Genomic DNA, 20,510 nt, shown 5'->3' on the forward strand with positions numbered 1-20,510 from the left:
TTTTGCCTAGTTATGTAGCGGAGTCTTAGTTCATTTAATATTGATTCTGTGACATCAGCTTTTTACACAGAGACCCTTGGCTGACCTGTTTACTGTGAATTGACATTAGGCCATTTTGTTTTAGGCCAACTGTCATTTAGGGAAGATCGTCTGGTCAGAAATAGCCATTCAATTTTATACCTCCATTTTATAGATTTCGTAGAACACCAAGGCCCAGAAATAGGAAGCTGCTCATTCAAGACCATACAGCCAAATGAGAGCTGGTAGGAATGGAACCAGGAAAAAGGAAGAGAAGGTAGGTGCTCCCTGAGAGCTTTCTCAGCACTCAGGGAGGCCTCCTTTGTTGTTCAAAATTGGATTCCTGCTGCTTGGAGCATAGTAAGAGCTTTTGTTGGATAAATATGTTCTTGTTGACTAAGTAAGCACACTCCTCGTTTTTTGTAATGTCGTTCATTACAAACACAACAGATATCCCTTTATTTCCATTTTACAAGTAGTGTGTGTTGATACAAAATACACAGAAACAGAAATTTTTTAAAAAGGGTCCATTTTTCATCCAAAGATAACCTGTATTTACGTTTTGGTCTGTTGCTTTTCACATTTTTTTTTTTTCTAGGCCAAGGGTTATTTTTGCTATTGATTTTATGTAGTTAAAATTACATTCTGTCCCTACATAGAATGTAATCATAAAAGTATGACCTAGGGCAAAAGCAGAAGGATGTTTAGATTATCTGGTTTCAAACCATTTACCCACTGGTCTATGTATGCAGATTATCTAGGACGAATGTGCTTGAGGGTTTAATAATATTTCATTATGATAAATGTGACAAAAAGAATTCAAAGGTTGCCCATTTAAAAACCAGACTGAATTAAGGACTTAGAGCTGTAAGAAAATCAGATTTTGTCTGATGTTTATTGTACCATTAGAATAGCTGGAGTTTTAAAGTTCAACAATAATGATGATTTGGGATTTTATTTTACTTTGTAAGAAGTCTAATTTCTCTGCCTCAGCCACTCTGAGGCTTGATAATGAAGCTGAGGTGAAGGATGTGCAGGAACTTCTTAAAATAAGACCAGACAAAAGTTCTTAAGAATAGTACCGTGTTTGATTTCTAGATTTTTTTTTTTTCAAGGAAAATATTGTTGCCTAGAAGAACGTTAGCTTCTGAGATCTCATTTAGCTGTCTCGTTTAGAGCATGCAATTTTACTGAACTTTTGCCACAGGTGCATAGCACTGAGTTAGAGATTGTGAGATTGACGTGGGAGAGAGAACATCTCCTACTTTAAGGAATGGACAGTCTCTAGTTGAGGAGACAAAATGTATTTACAGAGAATAAATAGTCCAGGGAACATGCAAGCCAGTGGATCATTTAATGTCATAAGTGAGTGATGAGTTAGTTGTAAGGTTTAGCAATGAGGGAAGTCAGCTGAAGATCTCAAGTTTTAACTTAAAAGGATAGAGTGAGGGTTTTGATAGGTGCCGGAATAGCATCAGCGAGTCTCAGAGGGATCATGGGCAAGTCAGGTTTTGTTGTGGGTTTGGGGGGCCAGGAAAGAGATCTGGTTGGATTGGAGGGGTCTTGTTTGGAGGGAAATATAATTATAGCAACTGTCTATTTATTGCTTAGTATGTGCTGGGCATCTTAATGATGTGTATTATTACCTTCATTTTAAAGATGAGAAAATTGAGGCCCAGGGATGTTAAACGTATTGCCAAGGTCACAGCATAAAGTATCAGATCTAGAATCCAGTACTCAATTTACCATCTAAACCAAGACATTTTAAGAGTAAAAAAGGGAACACAGTAATAATTAGGCCAGAACAGCAGGTTCTGTCTGGGCAACCAGGACTGTCTGGGCAATCTAAAATATATGTTTGGTCACTCTTACTCCAAAGCCTGTGCCTGTTTTGGTTTCAATCGGAAGGATAGGGTTATATTACAGATAGTTTAAAAGATAATCAGTGGATAATCAGTGGAGAATAAAAGAGATTGTAGGCTAATTAATCTGACAGCTCTGAATAGAATGTAATGGAGTAGAAGAGAGATGGAATGCCAAGCAAATCGTCAGTGACTTCATTAAAAGTATGTTAAACGTGATGAAGATCTGAGCTGGATGATGGAGTGTGAGGAATGTAAGGTTATTTATCATGAAAAATTTCAAGCCTACCCCCCAATTGGAAAAAAATCATGGAATGAATCCCCATATGCCAGCTGCCCAGGTGAAAAAATTATCTGATAGTGTCTTACTTCATCTATTCTTTCTTTTTACTTGACATTTTTCTTTGCTACAACATTTAAAGCAAATTCATCCATAACATCATTTCATTTTCCACCTCAGTGTGTATTTCTAAAGAACATGGACATTTCTTGCTACCCAAAATGTCATTACCAACCTACCAAAATTAGTAAGAATTCTAATTTTTTTTACTGTTAATTCTCATCATTAAATTTAATATCCACGTTTCCCCAATTATCTTTTTACTGATTCCCTTCTTTCCTTGAATCAGAATCTCAAAAAAGAAGAAAGAAACCATAAAACACTGTGACTCTTTAAGACAGAATCTAAAAGTTTTGAGCTCAATATGCAGGAAAATAGGTTTACTGGCTAACTGGGTATTGAAAGCACAGTTTGGAAAAATGAGTTTGGAAAAGTTTACAGAGAAAGGTGAGAAGAAATCCAGGAATTTTTTTCCTTCCAGATTTTTATTTTGAGTATTTTAAAATCTTTAGAAATGTTATAAGAATAGTATAAATGAACACCTGTCTATCCTTTACCTAGATTCATCCATTATTAATATGTTGCCACACGTCTAAATACTTCAATATGCATCTCGTCAGAGTAAAGTCATTCTCCTACATAACCACATGCAAGGATGACACTGAGGACATTCAATGTTAAGATAGCACTTTAGTAGATAGCCCATATTTATATTTCTCAAAATTTTCTCAGAATGTTCTTTATACTTTTTATTCTCTAGATCTAGTCAAGAATCCTGCCTCTCTTGTGTAGATTTAGTCTCCTCTGATCTAGAATCATTTCCTAACCTTTTTTGTTTGTTTGTTTTTATAACATGTAAAAACTTTTTTGAAGAGCTTAAGCCGTTTTTCCCAAAAAATATCTCTCGATTTTGAAATTACCTTGATTTCTAAAGATGAGAGTCAAATCAAATATTTTGCCAGGGGCACCACACCAAAGCTGTACCTAGTTAGTGGATCACATCAGGCCGTTGTCGATGTCAACTTTTCCCGTTGTTGGTGAAATTAAGTTTGATGATTTGGTTAAGGTGGTGTCTTCCAGACTTTTCCATATCCTATTCTGTTTCCCAGCAATCATTTGCCTAGTGTTTTTAGCATCTACAGATTACTCTTGCCTTAATAAATCATCACTATTGGTTATAAAATGGTAATTTCTATCGCTATTTTCCCATTCATTAGGAGGCTTCCTGCTGTATTCCGGTACCGTTACAGGAATGGGGAAAATCCATATAGTCTAGTGTTTCCCAAGGATTTAGTGGTGATTTTGTGAGTGGCCTGAACAGAGCAGAAGGATTTGGATTGCGTGAATATATGTTTCTACATACAGTTATAGAAACAATGGGGGAGGAAGGCTCTGTGTTTCTTTCATTACTGAGAAGGCTTTTTTGAGTGGGGTTCTCAGTGGGGGCCCACAAGGGCTCAGGCTGAGCTATCACAAAGCATCTTCAACTGGCTGTAGGGTTTCTGATCCCACAGCCAATAAATAGGCAGAGATGGAGATCCGACAGAGAAGCTGGTTTGTTTTGTGTTTAAATTCAAAGAAGGTGGCCTTTGGGCATTTCATCCCTTTTTTCTTTGTTTGAGATTTTGACACTTAGGAAGTTTATTTAGGAGAGATTTGAAGCTAATAAGCAGGTGTGTTTGCATTGGGTTTGAGAAGTTGTCTTTGGGGGTCACTGGGCTCTTATTAATCCTGGTCTCATTCTGAGTTTCATGTCATCTCTCATCCCTGCCACGAGGAACAACCGGAGGGCTATGTTCAAAGGCTGGGCTCACTAAACCAGAGCCAGGAGTCAGGTCCCAGCTTACGTGGCTTAGAAAAAAAATCCTTTTGTGACCAAAATTAGCCCTGAGCCTTGGCCACCTGACCAGTCAGCCAGTGTGGGTCTACTATTGATCACAAAGGGCAAGGAATGACCAAAGCACATCCCGTGAGGTCTTGCACCCCACGTGACCCATGGCCAAGCCAGTGCCTCCCACTCAGCATCTTGTAACATAAAATCAGCTCATTTGGGGCTCAGTAGGGGCTTGACACACAGTAGGTGCATCCTTTACTTAGCAGAGTGGTGGATATTTAGAGCTTTTAGGGAGCTCAGAGTTAATCATTTGTTAATGGCCCCCCAGTTTTCAATAGGATCTTACTAATAAGGTTGCTTAACATTTACAGTTGCGGGAACTGAGGCACAGAGTGGTTAAGCAACTTGCAAAAGCCCACTGATGCGGAACTTTGCATGACCTCGATTTCCCACATAGCGCACCTGCTTCATTTTACTTACGCACCTGTCATCCCGGTAGACAATGGGTGCACTGATGGCATGGATTTTATCTTTTCATCTCTGTATCCTTAGCACCCAGTCCCGGGTCTGGGACGTATTCGTACCTATCAAATACCTTTCTGAATGTAGTCTGACCATGTCATTATACATATGAGAAAACTTGGCCTCGAGAAAGTAAGGGAACAGAATATAATGGAGCCAACAAATGAAGAACCAAGACAAAGACCAACGTCTCTTGTCTCCCAGTCTTATCCTCTTATTTGCCATCGATAGATGTTTTGCCAATATTTACCTTGGATTAAAAAGCCCAGAGATCTATCTTTTCATAAACTATCATTACAGCCACCACCACCTCCACCATCGGCACCACCAGCACTTGCCACCTCATCCTCCACCACTTGGGGACATTTATTTTGTGTCGGGTACTGCAGAACTGTGGAAACTGGGGGGAATCGTCTTCATACCTATATGTGGACATGCCTCCTCTCCTATAGGCTGTTAGTGTGGGAGCTTGAGTCCCTCTGTTAGGACTTGAGCTGGATCGATCGATCAGTGTGTTGCCATCGTCACCTTCAATGTACCACAGCTGTAAATTTCTCTGCCAATAGACTTGCGTGCAGTGTGGGGCCTGGCAGGCAAGGGGGCAAAGGGGGTTTGACTCAGTGTTTCTGTTCCATCCTCAGCTTTTAGCAGTTCTTACTCGCCTGTGCCACAGAAGACCCCCTCACCTGCTCTTGCTACTTCCTTCATGGCGAGATGCTTGTCACTTGGTGCCAGGCACATGGTGGGAGGCATCAGGGGGTCTCTGTAATCCTGATCCAGCCTCAGGCTTAGGCGGACCCTGTGCCACTGAGCTTGGGAGAGAAATGGGGCTTTCTCAATGCTCTTATACTTCCTCCTGTGGCAGCTAAACTCTCACCTGGAATCTCTGTTGGTTTTGGGGAGGAGTTTTCTGCCCTGATCCCAGTGACAGCATGACTATCAGTATTTTCCTTCCCCAGAAGCAGAAGGGTTTTGCTTTCTCTCTGTCCCCTGAGGCAGTGGGCCTTTCCCTGTGTCCTACAAGCAGGAGGGTTTCCAATCTCTTCCCTCCAGGCAGCCAGCTTTTGCGTGTACTCTCACCATAAAAACAATGGCGTTTTGCCTTGGCCGTGGACAGAGAGGGTCCACTGCCTCTCTTCCAGTGATCTTACACTTATGCTTCATCTGAGAGAAGGGTCTAAGGATGTAGGCAGGGCTTCGTGCCTGTCCCCCAGCTGCAGCCCTTATAACTTTGCCACTCAGGGGACTTTCTCCAGGCTCCTGTCCTGCCCTAGTCTCTCTCGTGGGTGTGGATTGGGGCTTGCAAGCAAATGCAAATTCCTCATTGTTTCTGGGACTTCCAGAACCTTCCACAGGGACATGCTAGCCAGCATAAGGCCTTTAAGAGCCTGTGAACATTTTCAGTGATTTCTTCTCACCTGCTTCAAAGGGAAAACTGTGTCCCTTGTCTCTCCTCCAAGGGACTTAGCACTCTTTGAAATTGACTGATTTGCAGCCTCAGCTCTCGGGTGGGTCCAGGAAAAGCAATAATGTCATCTGTCATTTGGCTAGTTCCGCTTGCTGGTGCAAGCGATGTTGTTTTTGCAGATTCCTACCTCCTGATTCCCCAGGTGCCTCTCCTGATAGGAATTTCCCCCAGCAGCACGACTTTTGTGATTTCCAGTTTGAGTTTTATTCCAGTAACAAGAATTTATGGTGTAAACTTAGGCTGATTTTTTTTTTTTTTACTGGTTTTCTCTCAGCTTTTCGAGTTGCCTCCCCTACACTGAACCCAAGAACTCCTTCTCTTCTTAAAATGATGCCTCTTTACAGGGTTTTAAAAAACATTCAACTTAGAATTTATGTAAACGACAACTTTTTGCTTTCTGTAGTCATATTTTATCTGTTTACACAATATTTAATTAAATCATGTAATCGCATCAACAAGTACAAGTAGCAGAAGGAAAAGTTTGGGGACAAACACGCGAGACTCTCGGAGAGCACACAGCTCAGCTGGTTCAAGCGGGAGGGATACAAACACGACCACAGGAAACAATATCATTAACGATATTTTATATTTCGCCTGAACCAAACACTTGCTGGGACAAAACCGGGCTTTTCTAGATCTTGAATATTTAATTATTTCTTTACTGGGCAGCATCTACATTTTTCAGATTTCAGCCTTATTTCTTTTCAGGTTTTTTTTTTTGGTTTGTTTTTTAAATGACAAATACGACATGCCGAAATACTGTAAAAACGGCTTCAGGTTACATGTGCTACACAGGATACTGTAAAATCTGTGTTATATTTACAGGAAATACCATTTTTAAGTTGACAGTGTTAAGAACTATGTCTTTTTGTTTGTGCATGGGGGGCAGGGAGAAGAGGTTCAAAAGCATTTATAAAAGTATCTTGTTTAACATATTTTGTAAATTCTTTAAAATTGTTCAATGAGCTCAAAGGATACACAGGGGAAAAGAAAGTCCCCTCTTCATTCCGCTCCTAGCCCCACTTTCTGTCCCCACTTGGAGGGAGGCGATGGTCAATAGCCGAGCCTTCCGTCACTCAACGTGAGGAACCGGGGTTTAGCTGATGCGCATTTTCACAGGAGCGTGTGCGAGATCACGTGGGCCTCCGGCACAGACCCCAAAATGTGACTTGAACCGCATTCCTTCAGAGGTGCTCGAGGCAAACCTTCCCCCACGAATAGCAGAGACAAAGGCTGTAAATGGAATTACACTCTCCGGGAATGTCTGAGGCGAGGAAGCAGACCAAATGCCTCAGGAATCCACAGATATGTGGGCGGTGTTCCCTGCCCCCTCTCCCTGAATTCGTCAGTAGTGGTGATGGGGCCGCCCTACTCATCCAGGGGCCCCTTGCCAGGCCCGCCCATCACTAGGGAAGCCTCCGGGCCCTGATCCCCTATTGGACACGCAGCCGTGTCAATGATTCTATGCTCCAGGGGACCCCAGAAGCCTCTTTTCGCCTGTGCAACCCGAGGGCCTGCTTCCTCTGAAGGAATCTGAGATGATTTAAGGGCCAGCCGGGCCAGTGACAGGTTTGGCTGCCTGCTGCTTCACTGTGAAATGAAATCCCCATGCATGGGGTTGCTGTGAGCCCCGCCTGGGAGAAAGCTACACCGGTCCCACGTGTTTTCACGAGCACAGCTTCCCGTGCAGTGTTTTTTCTCACAGGGAGAGTGTCAGCGGTACCATTAACTCTTGATAGTTCCCGTCAGTTGAAGGAGAACCGCACAGTCACATGTCGACAGCTGTAACGAGGGAATGGACCTCGGCGAGGGTGCCCGGGTTGTATTTTAAATACACGAACGGGGGGCTCGCCTTCCAGAACACCTGATTGTATACTTGGAGGCACGGAGGGTACATTCGATAAGTTCTAATAAACCGGCCTGATCTCTGAGGGTCCGAGGCATCAATTCCTTCATTAAAAAAATTAAACCAAAGCATTTAGCCATGTTGACGGAGGCCCAGAGGGTAGAAGCAAATGCTCCGTGAGGGAAGACTGCAGGGCGGTCGCTGCGTGAAGTCATTGTGAAAACGGGTGCCACCCGAGTTCTAGATTCAGATGGGCACGGGGCAGCCCTTCCAGCAGGAAACACGCTCTTCAAGGGGTTTGCGCAGTTCCAGGACCCAAGGCAGTTGCATCATCTGGGTCCCCAAAATCACTTCTTTGCGCTCAGCCCCAGCCCCAGCAGCCACAGGAAGATGTGAGCCACGGAGTGGGCAGAGGGTGTTCTCCCCAGCACAGGCAACCAGCCAGGGCAGCTGGGAGATGAGCTTCCTCAGTGAGTTGTCCGGAGACGCGACACTTAACCTGGCAAGTCACGAACTCGTTTAGTTCTGTCATTTTCAATGAAACTCTTTTCCGAAGGCATTTATTTGCCTGCCTTTTAATCCAGCGCAGACCAAACATAAGTCAGTTTCGGGGAGTGGTTCAAGGCCATCCTCCAAGGTTAGCTATCTTCAGAGACTGCTTGTGGTCCCTGACATTGTACTAACTGGGCCCCTATTGGACCCTTTGCTTGGCAGGGGCTCACGTCGTCAGACGCGGCCATTAATGGTGGCGAGTCTGCCCTATCTGTGTGTGACAAGGATGCTCAGATGTGCTCTGCGCCAGCATGCTTACGGGGTGTCACCATTTCGTGGGCAGCAGAGCCAGCTTGGGCAGAGCAGTGACGAATCCTCTGTGTCCGCTTGGCCAGGCTGCAGTTCCCAGTGACTTAATGAAACGCTAATCTGGGTGGTGGTGTGAAAGTCTTTTGTAAATGTGGTTAACACCTCCAATTAGGTGACTTCAAGTGAAGGAGATTAGTTGCATTAGTGTAGGTGGGCATCGTCCAATTGGCTGAAGGTCTTAAGAACAAAAACTGAGCTCTCTGGAGGAAGAAGAATGTCTGCCTCCACACTGAAGCATCGGCGCCTGCCTGGGGGCCCAGCCGGCCGGCCGGCCTGCCCTTAAGATTTCATCCCTAACAATTCTTTAAAAGAAATCTTTCTATATGTATCTCTGTCTTAGCTCTAGCTCTAGCTCTAACCCTCGCTTTATCTCCATCTCTGTTTCTTATAGCTCCTGTTTCTTTGGAGAACCTGACTGGCACAGTCATCCCAATGTTTGGGGTCTGGGGTGGGGAGGAGTGTGTAGTTATAGGAAAGCCTATCCCTCTCCCCTCCGAATTACTGCAGAATAAGTAAGCCAAGCTCTCTCCTATCTTGAGGCAGAGTCTATGATCACTGAGTGTCTTCTCTGAAATACCTGTGCTATGTGTAGACGGTGTGACTTAGTGAGCCAATGACGCCATTTTCTTCGATCCTAAGTGTGTGGCTTAGAGATAGGGTGGTCGGCACAAGTCGACCTTTAAACAAGGGAGGAGCTTTATTTTACCATAGGTGCTATCTTAACTCGCCTCCATTCCAGGCAGAGGACTCATGCTTAAAAAAGGACCCCAGCTGCTCATCAAATGATGGGCAAGTGCATATTTCTATGCCTTAAGTTAAAATAAAATGTCTAAGTCACGATTCCCTGCATTTTCTTTTTTAATTACTCTCTCAGGTATCAGAACTGATCACACCTACTATGCTGATTTCAACGTAGATCTAAACATTTTCATGCAATGAGATGGCTCCTTAAACATTTTTCTCGATAAAAGGCAAACCACATCCAATGATCCAAATAACGAGAAATTTCTGAATCTGTTTGAATTAATGAGATATATTTCTGTTGAGAAGAAGAGGCAAGTTTTCATTTTGGAAATCTGAATCAGGAATGTCTCAAGCATAAAAACAAAACCCAGTAAGTCTAGACTGATGAGGGCGGCTGGGTTTGACTGCGCTAATTACCTCCGGTAGTAATCTAAGACCCCTGCCACTTGGGGGCTCAAGGAAAAGTGCGGGCGACCACATACAAACCACACGGGTGTTTATAAGTCCACCTACACTCTGTGCATCTTGATTTAAATCTTCATCCTCCTCCAGAAAGAGCAGCCTGGGCCTGAAGGCTGGTGCTCCCAAGCCATCTTAACAGCCATTCTATGCACGTAACTCTTGGAGAGGGTACCAAGGTCTCAAGCCAGCGGAGTCCTAATTCCTTTTTGATGCTCATTTTCCAGCAGGACACTGCAACCTGAGAGGGTTTTCTTTCAATATTTTGGCAGTAGAGACATGCTTGAATTTGCGGTTTAAACTGGTTATGAACATGTGTTTTGTAGTTTAGGAAAACTCAGTTGGTGCTGAAGCTTTTGAAAGGCTTGTGGACCTTTAAGACAGGCCTGTGAATGACTCCCCAAGCTTTGCAGAGCCATGAATGAGAGCGGGCAAGAAGAATGTTTTATCCTAGCTGTACTGCATTGCGTTTGCCAGTGGTTTTTTCCTGGGTTCAAATGCATTCTCTTGTATGAAGACAGAAATTTCAATCTTTTAAGAAGACACCTTTTAAAGTCTCAGTTTACGTCGGTGCCAAACTATTGGCTTCACCGGGTCTCAGTCTGCTGTGTATGTGTATACCCCCTCTCATGAAAAATGAATTAATCTTTGTTTGATCAAAGCTGGAAGGACAGGCTACAGGTAGAGGATGCATAGAACAGAAAAATGTTGGGGGTCTCAGTTAGCTAAGGCTTTTTCAGTTATGGTAAGTGACGCCACGTGCTATAACAAGCAAGCCCCAATTTCAGTGAAAAATGCTGATCTCTCATGGCTCATCCGATGTAGAAGTTATGGAGCGGGGACCCCATCACTGCATTCTTTCTGTCAGATGGTTCTGCCACCCCCTGGGGCTTAAGAATTCACCACTGGATCCTCTGTATTTGGGTGAGAGATGGGGAAAGAGGCCAGGCACAAAGGATCTTGCGGGAGGTTTTAGAGGCCGGGCCTGGAAATGGAGTGCACGCACATCTGCCCACATGCCACTGGCCGGAACTCGAGTCACATGGTCCCACCTAACTGCAAGTGTCTGGAGAATCAAGCAGCGAGCCAAGGAGAATGAGGTGACACATAGGTTCTGCTGAGCCCTCAGATTCTGTGTCGCAAGCTGAAGGACTGGAAAGGGCAGAGCATTGAAGGGCATGCGGTCCCGGGGCGGAGCTGAAACGGGATAATGTCTTCATGTTAGTTTATTATATACCAAGCACAGCCCTAAACACTTTCATTAGGGCAAAATGCCACTTGCTCTTCCGCACCCTGTGTAATGCCGGCACGTCCAAGGAGTTAACGCTTCTGGAACTGTCTAGGGTCGTGTTTTATATGGATTTGCCTACCTGCCCTCGTCCCCTCAGGAATTTGTTTGGTCTAGACAGGGACGGGTTGTCAAATTGATTTTTAAGATCAGTGGAAAGTCTTTGATGCCTGGGGGGAAAAAAAATGTAATTTGAGTTGTGATCTAATTAATAATTTACTAAAGTTATACATTTACAAAACTCGTTTTTCTAAGACTCCAAATTGAACTTGAATATCATTTTAATCTACTGAGAAAACTAATACTTTTGGCAAAAATCTGAATCATCTCTTTCACTTTGGTCAGTGTTGATTTAAGGCAGAAATTAGCAGATTAAGTTGTTCTCAGTAAGGAGACCCTCCGCACCCTGTGAGTTTAAGATGTCCTTGAAGGTTAAAGAGGGTTACTATGGGTGTCTTCTCAGAGTGACACTTAGCGCTGTTTATGCTGTTGGTTAATCACATGTCCACACCAACACTCTAAGTGCCTGAGAAGGCTAACCGTGCGTGTATGTGTGTTTAGTTTTTATTAGTAAGAGCTCTGAGTACAAGTGACAAATTGAAGAAATGCCTGACACTTGAAAAAATGCTTCACTCTCTGAAGGAAAATCTGTTCTGTACATTTTAATCCCTCGTTTTAATGCTTAACGCCACAATGCTTCTATAACTTAATTTTAGGCTTCATTTGAATAATTCTGTCCTGTTACAGAGACTGGAAAACATCAGAGAGAAAAAAGCAACAGACTAATTAAAATGACTGGCATATAAAATTTCACTAAGATTTTTTAAAAAGCTTTTAAAACAAAACAATATAAAATTAGAACACTTTCAGCAGAAAAGATTAACAGCGATGAACAAAATTAACCTTTACCTTATAAATTTAGACAAGTCGCTCTTACTGTCTGGGCACCAATTGTGTCATACTATTACTAGGTTAAAGGATTGGAATAAGAGGTGGCTCTCAACCAATGTGAGAATTCAAAAATGCCCGGAATGAACGGGCCCGAAAACAGTTCAGTTTCGTATGGCATTTCAGGGTTTTCAATGCAGTGTTTAGAGGTGGGAAGGGAGGGAGGTCTCGTGTGATTGAGAGCTCTTAGGTTAGGTTAATTGTAAGATTCATTTGTAAAACATTATATAAATGTGAAATTCTTAAAGAATAAATCAGATTTCTGGTTTCAAATAAATAAAAATGATCTATTTCAGTGTAGTTTTTATCAGTGCTTATTAATACAGTACATGTGGTTTGCTGGTGTATATTAAGGTGTATTGTGAGAAACTGAAAACTTATAAAAGTGGTAACCTTCTAATCCTGCCACTGGCAAAACAGTACATCGAAAATATTTGTCTTCTAGTCTTTGCTTTAGAGCAGAGATCCGCAACCCGCCCTGGCCGCGGACCTGTACCCGTCTGTGTCCTGTTAGGAACCAGGCCGCACAGCAGGAGGTGAGGGGCGGGCCTGTGAGCGAAGCTCCATCTATATTTGCAGCCGCTCCCCAGCGCTAGCATCACCGCCTCAGCTCCACCTCAGTGGTGCCAAAAAGGTTGGGGACCGTTGCTTTTAAGCCTCATTAGCTCAATTATTTGCCTACGGTAAGAAATGGGAATAATTCTAAGAATACTATGTAGAGGTACAGTAATTTGTGAACATATACAGACTTTATTTTCTAAATACGCATTTTATGTTTTTACGGAATAAGTAATCTTGCTATTGTTTTGTGGCTTTTTTCCCCAGATATTCTCAAGAATGTATTACGAAACAAGTTTGACCTCTCAGCTGATTATAAGAAGGTAATTTTTATTGATGTATTTATTATTAAAATAAGTATGAGCAGAATTTTGGCTGACTTGAAAGTAGATCTTTAAATGACCAGTTGGTTATTTAATCTGTGAATTTAGTAACGTTTTTTGACGAAGAACTTCTATGGAATATTGAAACACCTTATAAATCCCATGTGAACTGCAGCAAAATTTCCAAAGGTAGCATTTGAAGAAACATTCACCTTTCAAGTTGTATGTTATTTAAAAATGAAAATTTTCTTGAAGGAAGTATTATGCTACTTTTTTTAGCTAAGCGGGGAGAACCATCTAAGCACAGCTGACCCTTGGACTGTGAGGGTTTGGGGCACCAACCCCCCACACGATTGAAAATTTGTGTATAACTTTAGGCTCCCCAAAAACTTAACCTACTGATAGCGCTCAGAATGTGTCTAGAGGCTTTGCTAGAAATAAATGACAAAGATTTATGCGTGGGTCTTCGAGTTTGCAGACTGGAACACAGCTAGGCAAAACTCGGCGGTGTTCCAAAGAAGAAAGAAAAGCTTAGAGTCGTTTAATACTAAAGTTGCATTCTTGAGACTCCTAAGTCCTGCGTTCTTAACTTCTGGATCGGTTCGAGACAGCTGGCCTCTAGATGATCGATGGTCTGAGTGTTGGCCATCAGGTGGCCTGTAAACGTGAACACAGTCCTTCCTTAGCCCTTCAGGGGGTAATGAGAGGTTTACCTAGAGGTTTGATGTATATCCGGGCGTTGACGCTGAATTTGCAAGTTTAAAAATTTCAGTTCCGAGCTCATTAAAACAAGAATTCAGTTGTTTCCCCAGGCCTTAACCTACTCGATTTTAGTAATTTAGCAGCTTGACTGTACTGACTCCATTTTATTTCTTCACTGCATTACTCAAGGGCCCCTGGGGGTTAGGGACAGTGTTCATCTCTAGGCATTTCCAACCTCCTGTGGTTCCAGAAAATGCCTCTGAACACAGAGTTCGAGAACCAGAAGTTAGACATCTGAGGAGAAACACCAAGATGGCTAAGGCCTGAGGGACCTGGGCAGGCACCAACAGCATCTTCTATGCTGGCCAGTGCTCACTGGCTTTTTAATTAGTGCAGTCACACAGGTAAGATCTGTGTAGGTGAGTGGCCCGGGGCAGTTGTTTTAGCTCTCAAGGTCCCGAGCTCAGAGTTTCATCTGGTGAACGCTAAGATGGCCGAAGAGCCTGGGCAGCCCGGCCAGCATCTTCCGGTTGGGGCTCTACTCGTGAACTTTCTTCATCAGGAAGCTCGGAAGCCTTCCGAAGTGCAGGCCTTTTGTGCCCTGGGTGGGGTGGGGGCAGGGTGGGGCCCTGACTTTGGAAGGAAAATTACTCCTTTTCACGGAACTGCCTCCTTTCTGGACATCAGCTGAAAGTTAAAAATAGCGCATTTAGATTCTTGGGCCCCCTCTTCTCGCCGATGTTTTTCTTTACACTTTCTCTCTTTTGTTTAATGTATTCACTTAATCGATATTTGCAGAGTACTCTCTAGGAGCAAGGCACGGTGGCGGTATAGACATGAGAAAGTATGGCCTTGACTCCCAGATCTCACAGTTGGTGGAGGGGGGTGCTGCGGGATAAGGTACAGGCACGGATGCTATGGACAGAACGAGGTCCGAAATTCGTACGTTGAAGTCCTAATCCCCAATATCCCAGAATGGTTTTGTACTTAGAGATAAAGGCTTTCTAGGGGTAATCAAGTTCAAATGGGATCGTTGGGGTAGGTTCTAATCCAGTATGACTAGTGTCTGATAAGAAAAGGAGGTTAGGACGCAGACAGAGAGGAAAGACCACGTGAAGGCACAGGGAGGCGACAGCCAAGGAGAGAAGCGTTAGAAGAAACCAAACCTACCGACACCTTGATATTGGACTCTCCCGCCTCCAGAACTCTGAGAAAATACATTCACGTTTCTTAAGACACCCCAGCCTACGGCACGTTGTTATGGCAGCCCTCGCTGGCTGATATACTCAACACCTAGAATGCAAGACGAAGAGGGAGATACGACGTATAAGAAGTCGTGAGATGAGGCTATGAACGTTCAGGTGAGGGAAAGTGTACTTGCACTCGGGGAAATCAGAAAGATTCCATGGTAGAGCTGGCATTGAAACTAAGACTTGAAGGCAAGTAGAGTACATCAGAAATAAAGTCTTGCTTCCATTCGTAAACACTTGGCTCAAAGCACAAGGCTTCTCCAGTGCTTCTGAAAGCGTGTTCTTAAAACGCCATCATCTTCCTCTGTGTGATAATGAGAGACATTATTTCTTGGCTGCTATCTGCCACCCACTGGATTGGGAGCTTCCCATTGTCTCTAAAGTCCACAATGACACTTTCCAAGGCAGAAGTATTTTTGCCCTGTAGATGCAAGAAAACCTATAGTCAGAGAGGCCAGGGAACTTGCCCAAGGTCACCCAGTGACTACATAGCAAAGCAGGGATTTATACCCAGACCAGTCTAACTCCAAACCAACAAATACACTACCAACAAAAAGTGGGCTCATTCTAGGAGACTGTGCTGTAGTCCCATAGTGACTAATTTAAAAGAAACAATTCTCACGTATCTTGAACTGTGGGCAGAGTGTGACAGCCTCAGAGCTGTCCCTCTTATCTGTTAAACCATAAAATATGAGAGCAGGTGATTATCTCTGGGAGAAAAAAGTTCAGGCAGAAGTGAAAGTCCAACAGGGAAATAAGATTTGGAATTATGGAGTCAGAAGGAAAAACGGGGACCAGACAGAGGAAACTGTAGAAATCCAAGAAACAACTCTAATAATCCTACTTTCCTAGTGTTTGTATTGCACATACTATGGCGCAGGCACCCTTGCACATGGCTTTCAAATATTAACTCATTTAGTCTTCACAGGAATAGTCTTTTTGCCAGAGGTGTTAAGGCGGAGAGTTCATGGGCAACTTATTTATCTATTCAGTTTATAGGGCATTCCTTGTGCCCAGGGTTTATAAGCCCTTAGTTCAAGATTCAAAAATGAGCCATGCCAAACAAGCCAGTATTACAGAGCACCCGAATACATCCCCTTGGGGGTCAGAGAGTGTGGGTCACCCCTGTCCAGACTCTCCACATGCTGGCTGACTATAAACACAGGGGTGAGTGCTCAGAAAGGGCAAGCGTAGGACTCCAAGGCAGCATGAACCTAGAGTGGGTTATCAAGGCAGACTTCCTGGAAGAAGCAACGTCCAAGTGGAGACTTGAGTTTCCGTAGAGGAAGAGTGATGGGAATGTTTGAGCAAGGACGCAGCACAATCCAGAATGAGGAATGGGAGAGAGAATAAGATGCTTTTCGTAGACTGAAATGGCCAGGACGAATGGGGACAGGAAGCCGGGATTAAATAATATGGGACCACGTTTCAGTTAAATATGGTGGGAACCTGTGGAATGCTGTTAAGCAAGGCAGAGTGCCACCACATTCATTTTAGGAAGCTGTCGCCTTTGGTTCTGGCGCTCTGGGCAGCTGCTGACTCTCGATTTTACGAAGACCACACAGTTAGTGTGTTAAGTACGTGTGCCTTTCCCTCTCTTTGCCTTCTTCATAACCGATCAGCATCCTGGTTCAAAACCTTTTAAGAAATCCTAAGTTCCAGAACTCGCTTCTATCCCAAACATGGCTCCTCTATTACAAAGCACTCAAGTTCTATATTCCTGTCTCACGTCGCTCCTTCTCTCACTGGGTTTTCTCTGTGTGGGATGTTAATGTTCTCGCTCATCGCTCACGTCACTTTTTTTCTGTTTTCTTGCTGCACGCTGCCTTTGCTTTGCACAAACTCCTCAACTGCTCTGACTCCCACAGCCAGAAAGCATAGTCCTGATTCTGAAGGTAAGGTCTTTGTCTGCCGTCTCACATTGCTCTGTCTCCCGCCAGTGAGTTGTGTCACGCTTTTTGCCAAAATTTTCTATGGTTCGCTGTCCTCTCCACCGTAATGGTCTTTAAATGATGTGTCGCATTTTTGTTTCTGCTATCGTCTTTAGTCTTCTCTTTCGGCTTTAGTAGTTCACAGAAGAATAGCAGCCCATCTCAGCAGATTTAACTTTCAATCTCCCCTTCCGCGTAATCCCCAGAGCGCTCCTGAGATCTTGGTGTTCCAGAAAATAATTGAGGTCTCTGCCAGCAGGCCTCAGCGAGACGTGAGCCTAGAAGTGAACCCTTAAAATGACATACCTTGTTTCTGACGCCGTCTGCCGTAATATTTAGTAACATTAGAAAGGTTGCGTATAAAATATAAAAAGTTGTATTTGGAGCTAAGGGGGCAGCGTGTTTGAATCATTTCACTACACCTTCTGGATTTGGGTTTAGTGTTTCCTAAGATTCAAAAAGGGTCTTAAATTCCTTTAAAAATAGTAATTCAGAATAGTTGCTGAGAAACGATAGCAAAATATATGATTTTAGAGTGTCTGGGGCTAGTTTCTCAGTTGGCCAACGATGTGGGTCCTCTAGGGAGTGTGAAAAGTGCCAGCAAGTCACGACTCTTCCTGGCCATCGGGCGGACCAGATAACAAAGTGCCATGTGCCCCCGACTTAATACTCTTAAGTATTCTTACTCTTTAGCACTGAGTTAACTAATATTCATTGGAGGATTTTTGCTGTGTACTGGGCATTTAACTAGTTGTTTCCACATTAAATCACTTCATGGTACGTCCCTTACAATATGCTTATGCGGTTAGTGCTACTGTCAGATTTTGTCGGTTTAGGGCTCAGATTTAAAGCAAGCCTTCCGACTCCAAGCTCAGCGTTCTCTCCCTAAACAACACGCTTGCTCCTGGGAACAACACCTGTGTTTTGCTGTACCTTTCTCGGCTTGGCTTCAGAATCCATTGCAAACTAGCTGGTTCATTAGTCGGGAACCGCCAACCTATAATTTTCTGCCGTTCTTTAAAAAGATCATGCTTCGCAGAGATGTGAGTAACTGCACACACGAATCGGAACGAGGTCAAATTTCGTCCATTTTTATTTGTCCCAGGCTAAAGCCAGGCATGATTATGAAAATATGTTTAGGCCACATGATTGTACCTAGACGGTGTCTGAGGATCAGGCTGCCGAGCCCAGCCTCCCTGGCACTGTGTGAGAACTGTCACTCATTAAATGTCTCCTTGGTGCCAGGTACTTTCCTTGGCACATTATCGCTAATCATACATTATCTGTGTTGTTCACAGTGACCTTACAAGGTATGTATGTTATTATTCCCAGTATATGGATGGGGAAACTGAGTGGCCCTGTCTGACTGAAAAAGTCTGAACCTTTTTTCTACATTTAGATATATTCCAGATTCTATTATAACTGTCTATGAACTTGCCACTAATTGATCCAGTCCAAACCGCTTTGAATCCTTAATAACTTCTACGGGCTTACGTTTCTGGTGAAAAGCACCCTACATACGGGTTCTTCATCATGTAGTACTTCTGCCAATACCTGGGACGCTGCTTGAAAACAGAATACCTCGGAGGTGGACATGAAACATTTGCAACTCGACCCGGGGAGCTGAGAGAGAACAGTAACCACTTGGTCCCATGTTCTGATCACTTATCTCTCTCCTTCCTCTGCTCCAAGAAGGAGCTTCAAAATGGAAACTACAGGCACACACACGCACACTCACGGTGACAAGTAGGTTAAAGAAAACGGAACGGGCGCACCGCGTGGTGGCCCACTTGTCACCGTGTGTGTCACAGCGTCCGCTCTTTCTTCTGCTTGCTTTACAGATCATCCAGTATGAGCTGGGGATCATTATCTGCGCCGTCCTTGGCCTGCTCTTCATTATTCTGATGCCTCTGGTGGGGTTTTGCTTTGGTTTGTGTCGTTCCTGTAACAAGTGCGGTGGAGAAATGCACCAGCGACAGAAGAGAAACGGGACCTGTCTGAGGAAATACTTTGCAGTCTCTCTCTTGGTGATTTGTATGTTTATAAGGCAAGTAGACTCGTGGGCAACAGTTAATTGGGTTTACGCTCGAGGAAGAATGTCTCACGTTTTAACTGTTAAGCCCCTGAGTTTAAAACAAAACAACAGTAATAACTCTGCCCCTTCCCCCCTCCACCCCCCCCCCAAACCAGAAAAAAGAACAAAAATGCTTTTCCAGGGTGGCTTAAAAAGAAACCACCGGAACTGAAGTTATCGTCGTAATCAAGCTGCCCTAACTTAGGTGCCAAGCCAGCCTTTGGTATTTTTCATCTTGGAGACATCTTGATAAAGCTTAGACTGTGGGAAGCACTTACCTCCTGGAACAGCAGCTCCTTCTCTAAGAGCTGCGTGGAGACCAGCAGCCTGCAGGAAGGCAGAGCCGCATCTGCTAGTTGATTTGCAAGTCCAAAGGGATCGCAGGGGATGGACGTGGTCCCTGATTTGGGACATTTGCAAGTACTGCAGAATGGAATTAAATTTCTAATCGCATACCCGGTTTTCTTGAATTAGCAATTAAGCCGCTACCCTCTCCTGACGTCTGGAGCACACGTCACAGTTTAGGGTGTCAGAAATGATACGGATAATGCTAGACCTCAAAGAGTCACGGGGGCGACAGGGATCAGCGGTCAGCATGCTCCTTGCCATTTCCCCGAGCACTGCATTTGCTCATTAGCCATGAGTAAGATTTTTCAAGTTTTGCTAAGTAACTGATATTTGGGGATTTAAGCAGAGAACAGAATTAAACAGAAACGAAGCAAAATTAAACAGAATAATGTCGGCTCGCCTGCCAGGTGAAGTTCTAGCTGCAAATACAAGAAAAGTTCTTTACGCGTGGGCATCGGTAGGGGCCAGGGAGATGTATACTTTGAGCCGTCCATCCATTGAAATGAAATATACCCGTTGGAAAGGGCTGGGCAGCTCTAGACAGGCTGATGCAACATGGTCCCCAAATGAGATGAAGTGAGAAAAACAGGTTGCACACCATGTACAGAACGTGCACCGATGATGAAAACGAGACGAGGAGGGAGACTCGACACTTGGTCCCATTGTCATAGAGCGTATGCGAAGGGATTGCCAAGACCCTGGCAGCAGTGGTGGCCCGTGGGAAGGAAACTGGTGGTCGTGGAGTCGGGAGGAAGCGAACTCGCTTCTTACTGCACAGAGACGTTTTGTCTCTGAATTACCTACCATGCTCAGGCATTGCCTGCCTGAAGTAATTACCCTAAAGATTAGACTCAAACAACCCAATCGTCCCCACAACACCCGAAAGCCAACGCATTACCACTTATTCCAGAGCAGTGATATATATATGTTTTTAAACAAAGACATACTTTTGCTGAACATAGTGAAATAATAGACTTTAACAGTATGCTTGTCCACAAGATCCAAGCGAATATGTTAGCTAATTTCATGCACCCTGTCTGACCTCCAGGGTCATTTTGGGTTCTCTCTGAGAAATGGGGGTGTGGGCATCTCTCTCCTCCTCTTCTGTGTGTGTGTGTGTGTGTGTGTGTGTGT

At 43.9% G+C, this 20,510-nt stretch overlaps 1 protein-coding gene across 12 annotated transcripts in view; it reads left to right on the plus strand.

Annotated features, from left to right (window-relative positions):
• The window catches only part of PROM1 (prominin 1), an 85,386-nt gene that overhangs the window by 25,846 nt on the left and 39,030 nt on the right, over window positions 1-20,510 (plus strand). For 9 of the 12 annotated variants that reach the window (XM_039838141.1, XM_039838137.1, XM_039838140.1 and 6 more), the window contains 2 exons: window positions 13,016-13,071; window positions 18,796-19,001. In XM_039838141.1, the coding sequence (XP_039694075.1) occupies window positions 13,016-13,071; window positions 18,796-19,001 (262 nt within the window). Of the gene's footprint in view, window positions 1-238; window positions 296-13,015; window positions 13,072-18,795; window positions 19,002-20,510 lie in introns of those variants that run through there. The other 3 variants (XM_039838147.1, XM_039838148.1, XM_039838146.1) reach the window with 2 other exon arrangements.

This window comes from Pteropus medius, unplaced genomic scaffold (assembly GCF_902729225.1).
Source record: "Pteropus medius unplaced genomic scaffold, Ma_sr-lr_union100, whole genome shotgun sequence".
Taxonomy (NCBI): domain Eukaryota; kingdom Metazoa; phylum Chordata; class Mammalia; order Chiroptera; family Pteropodidae; genus Pteropus; species Pteropus medius.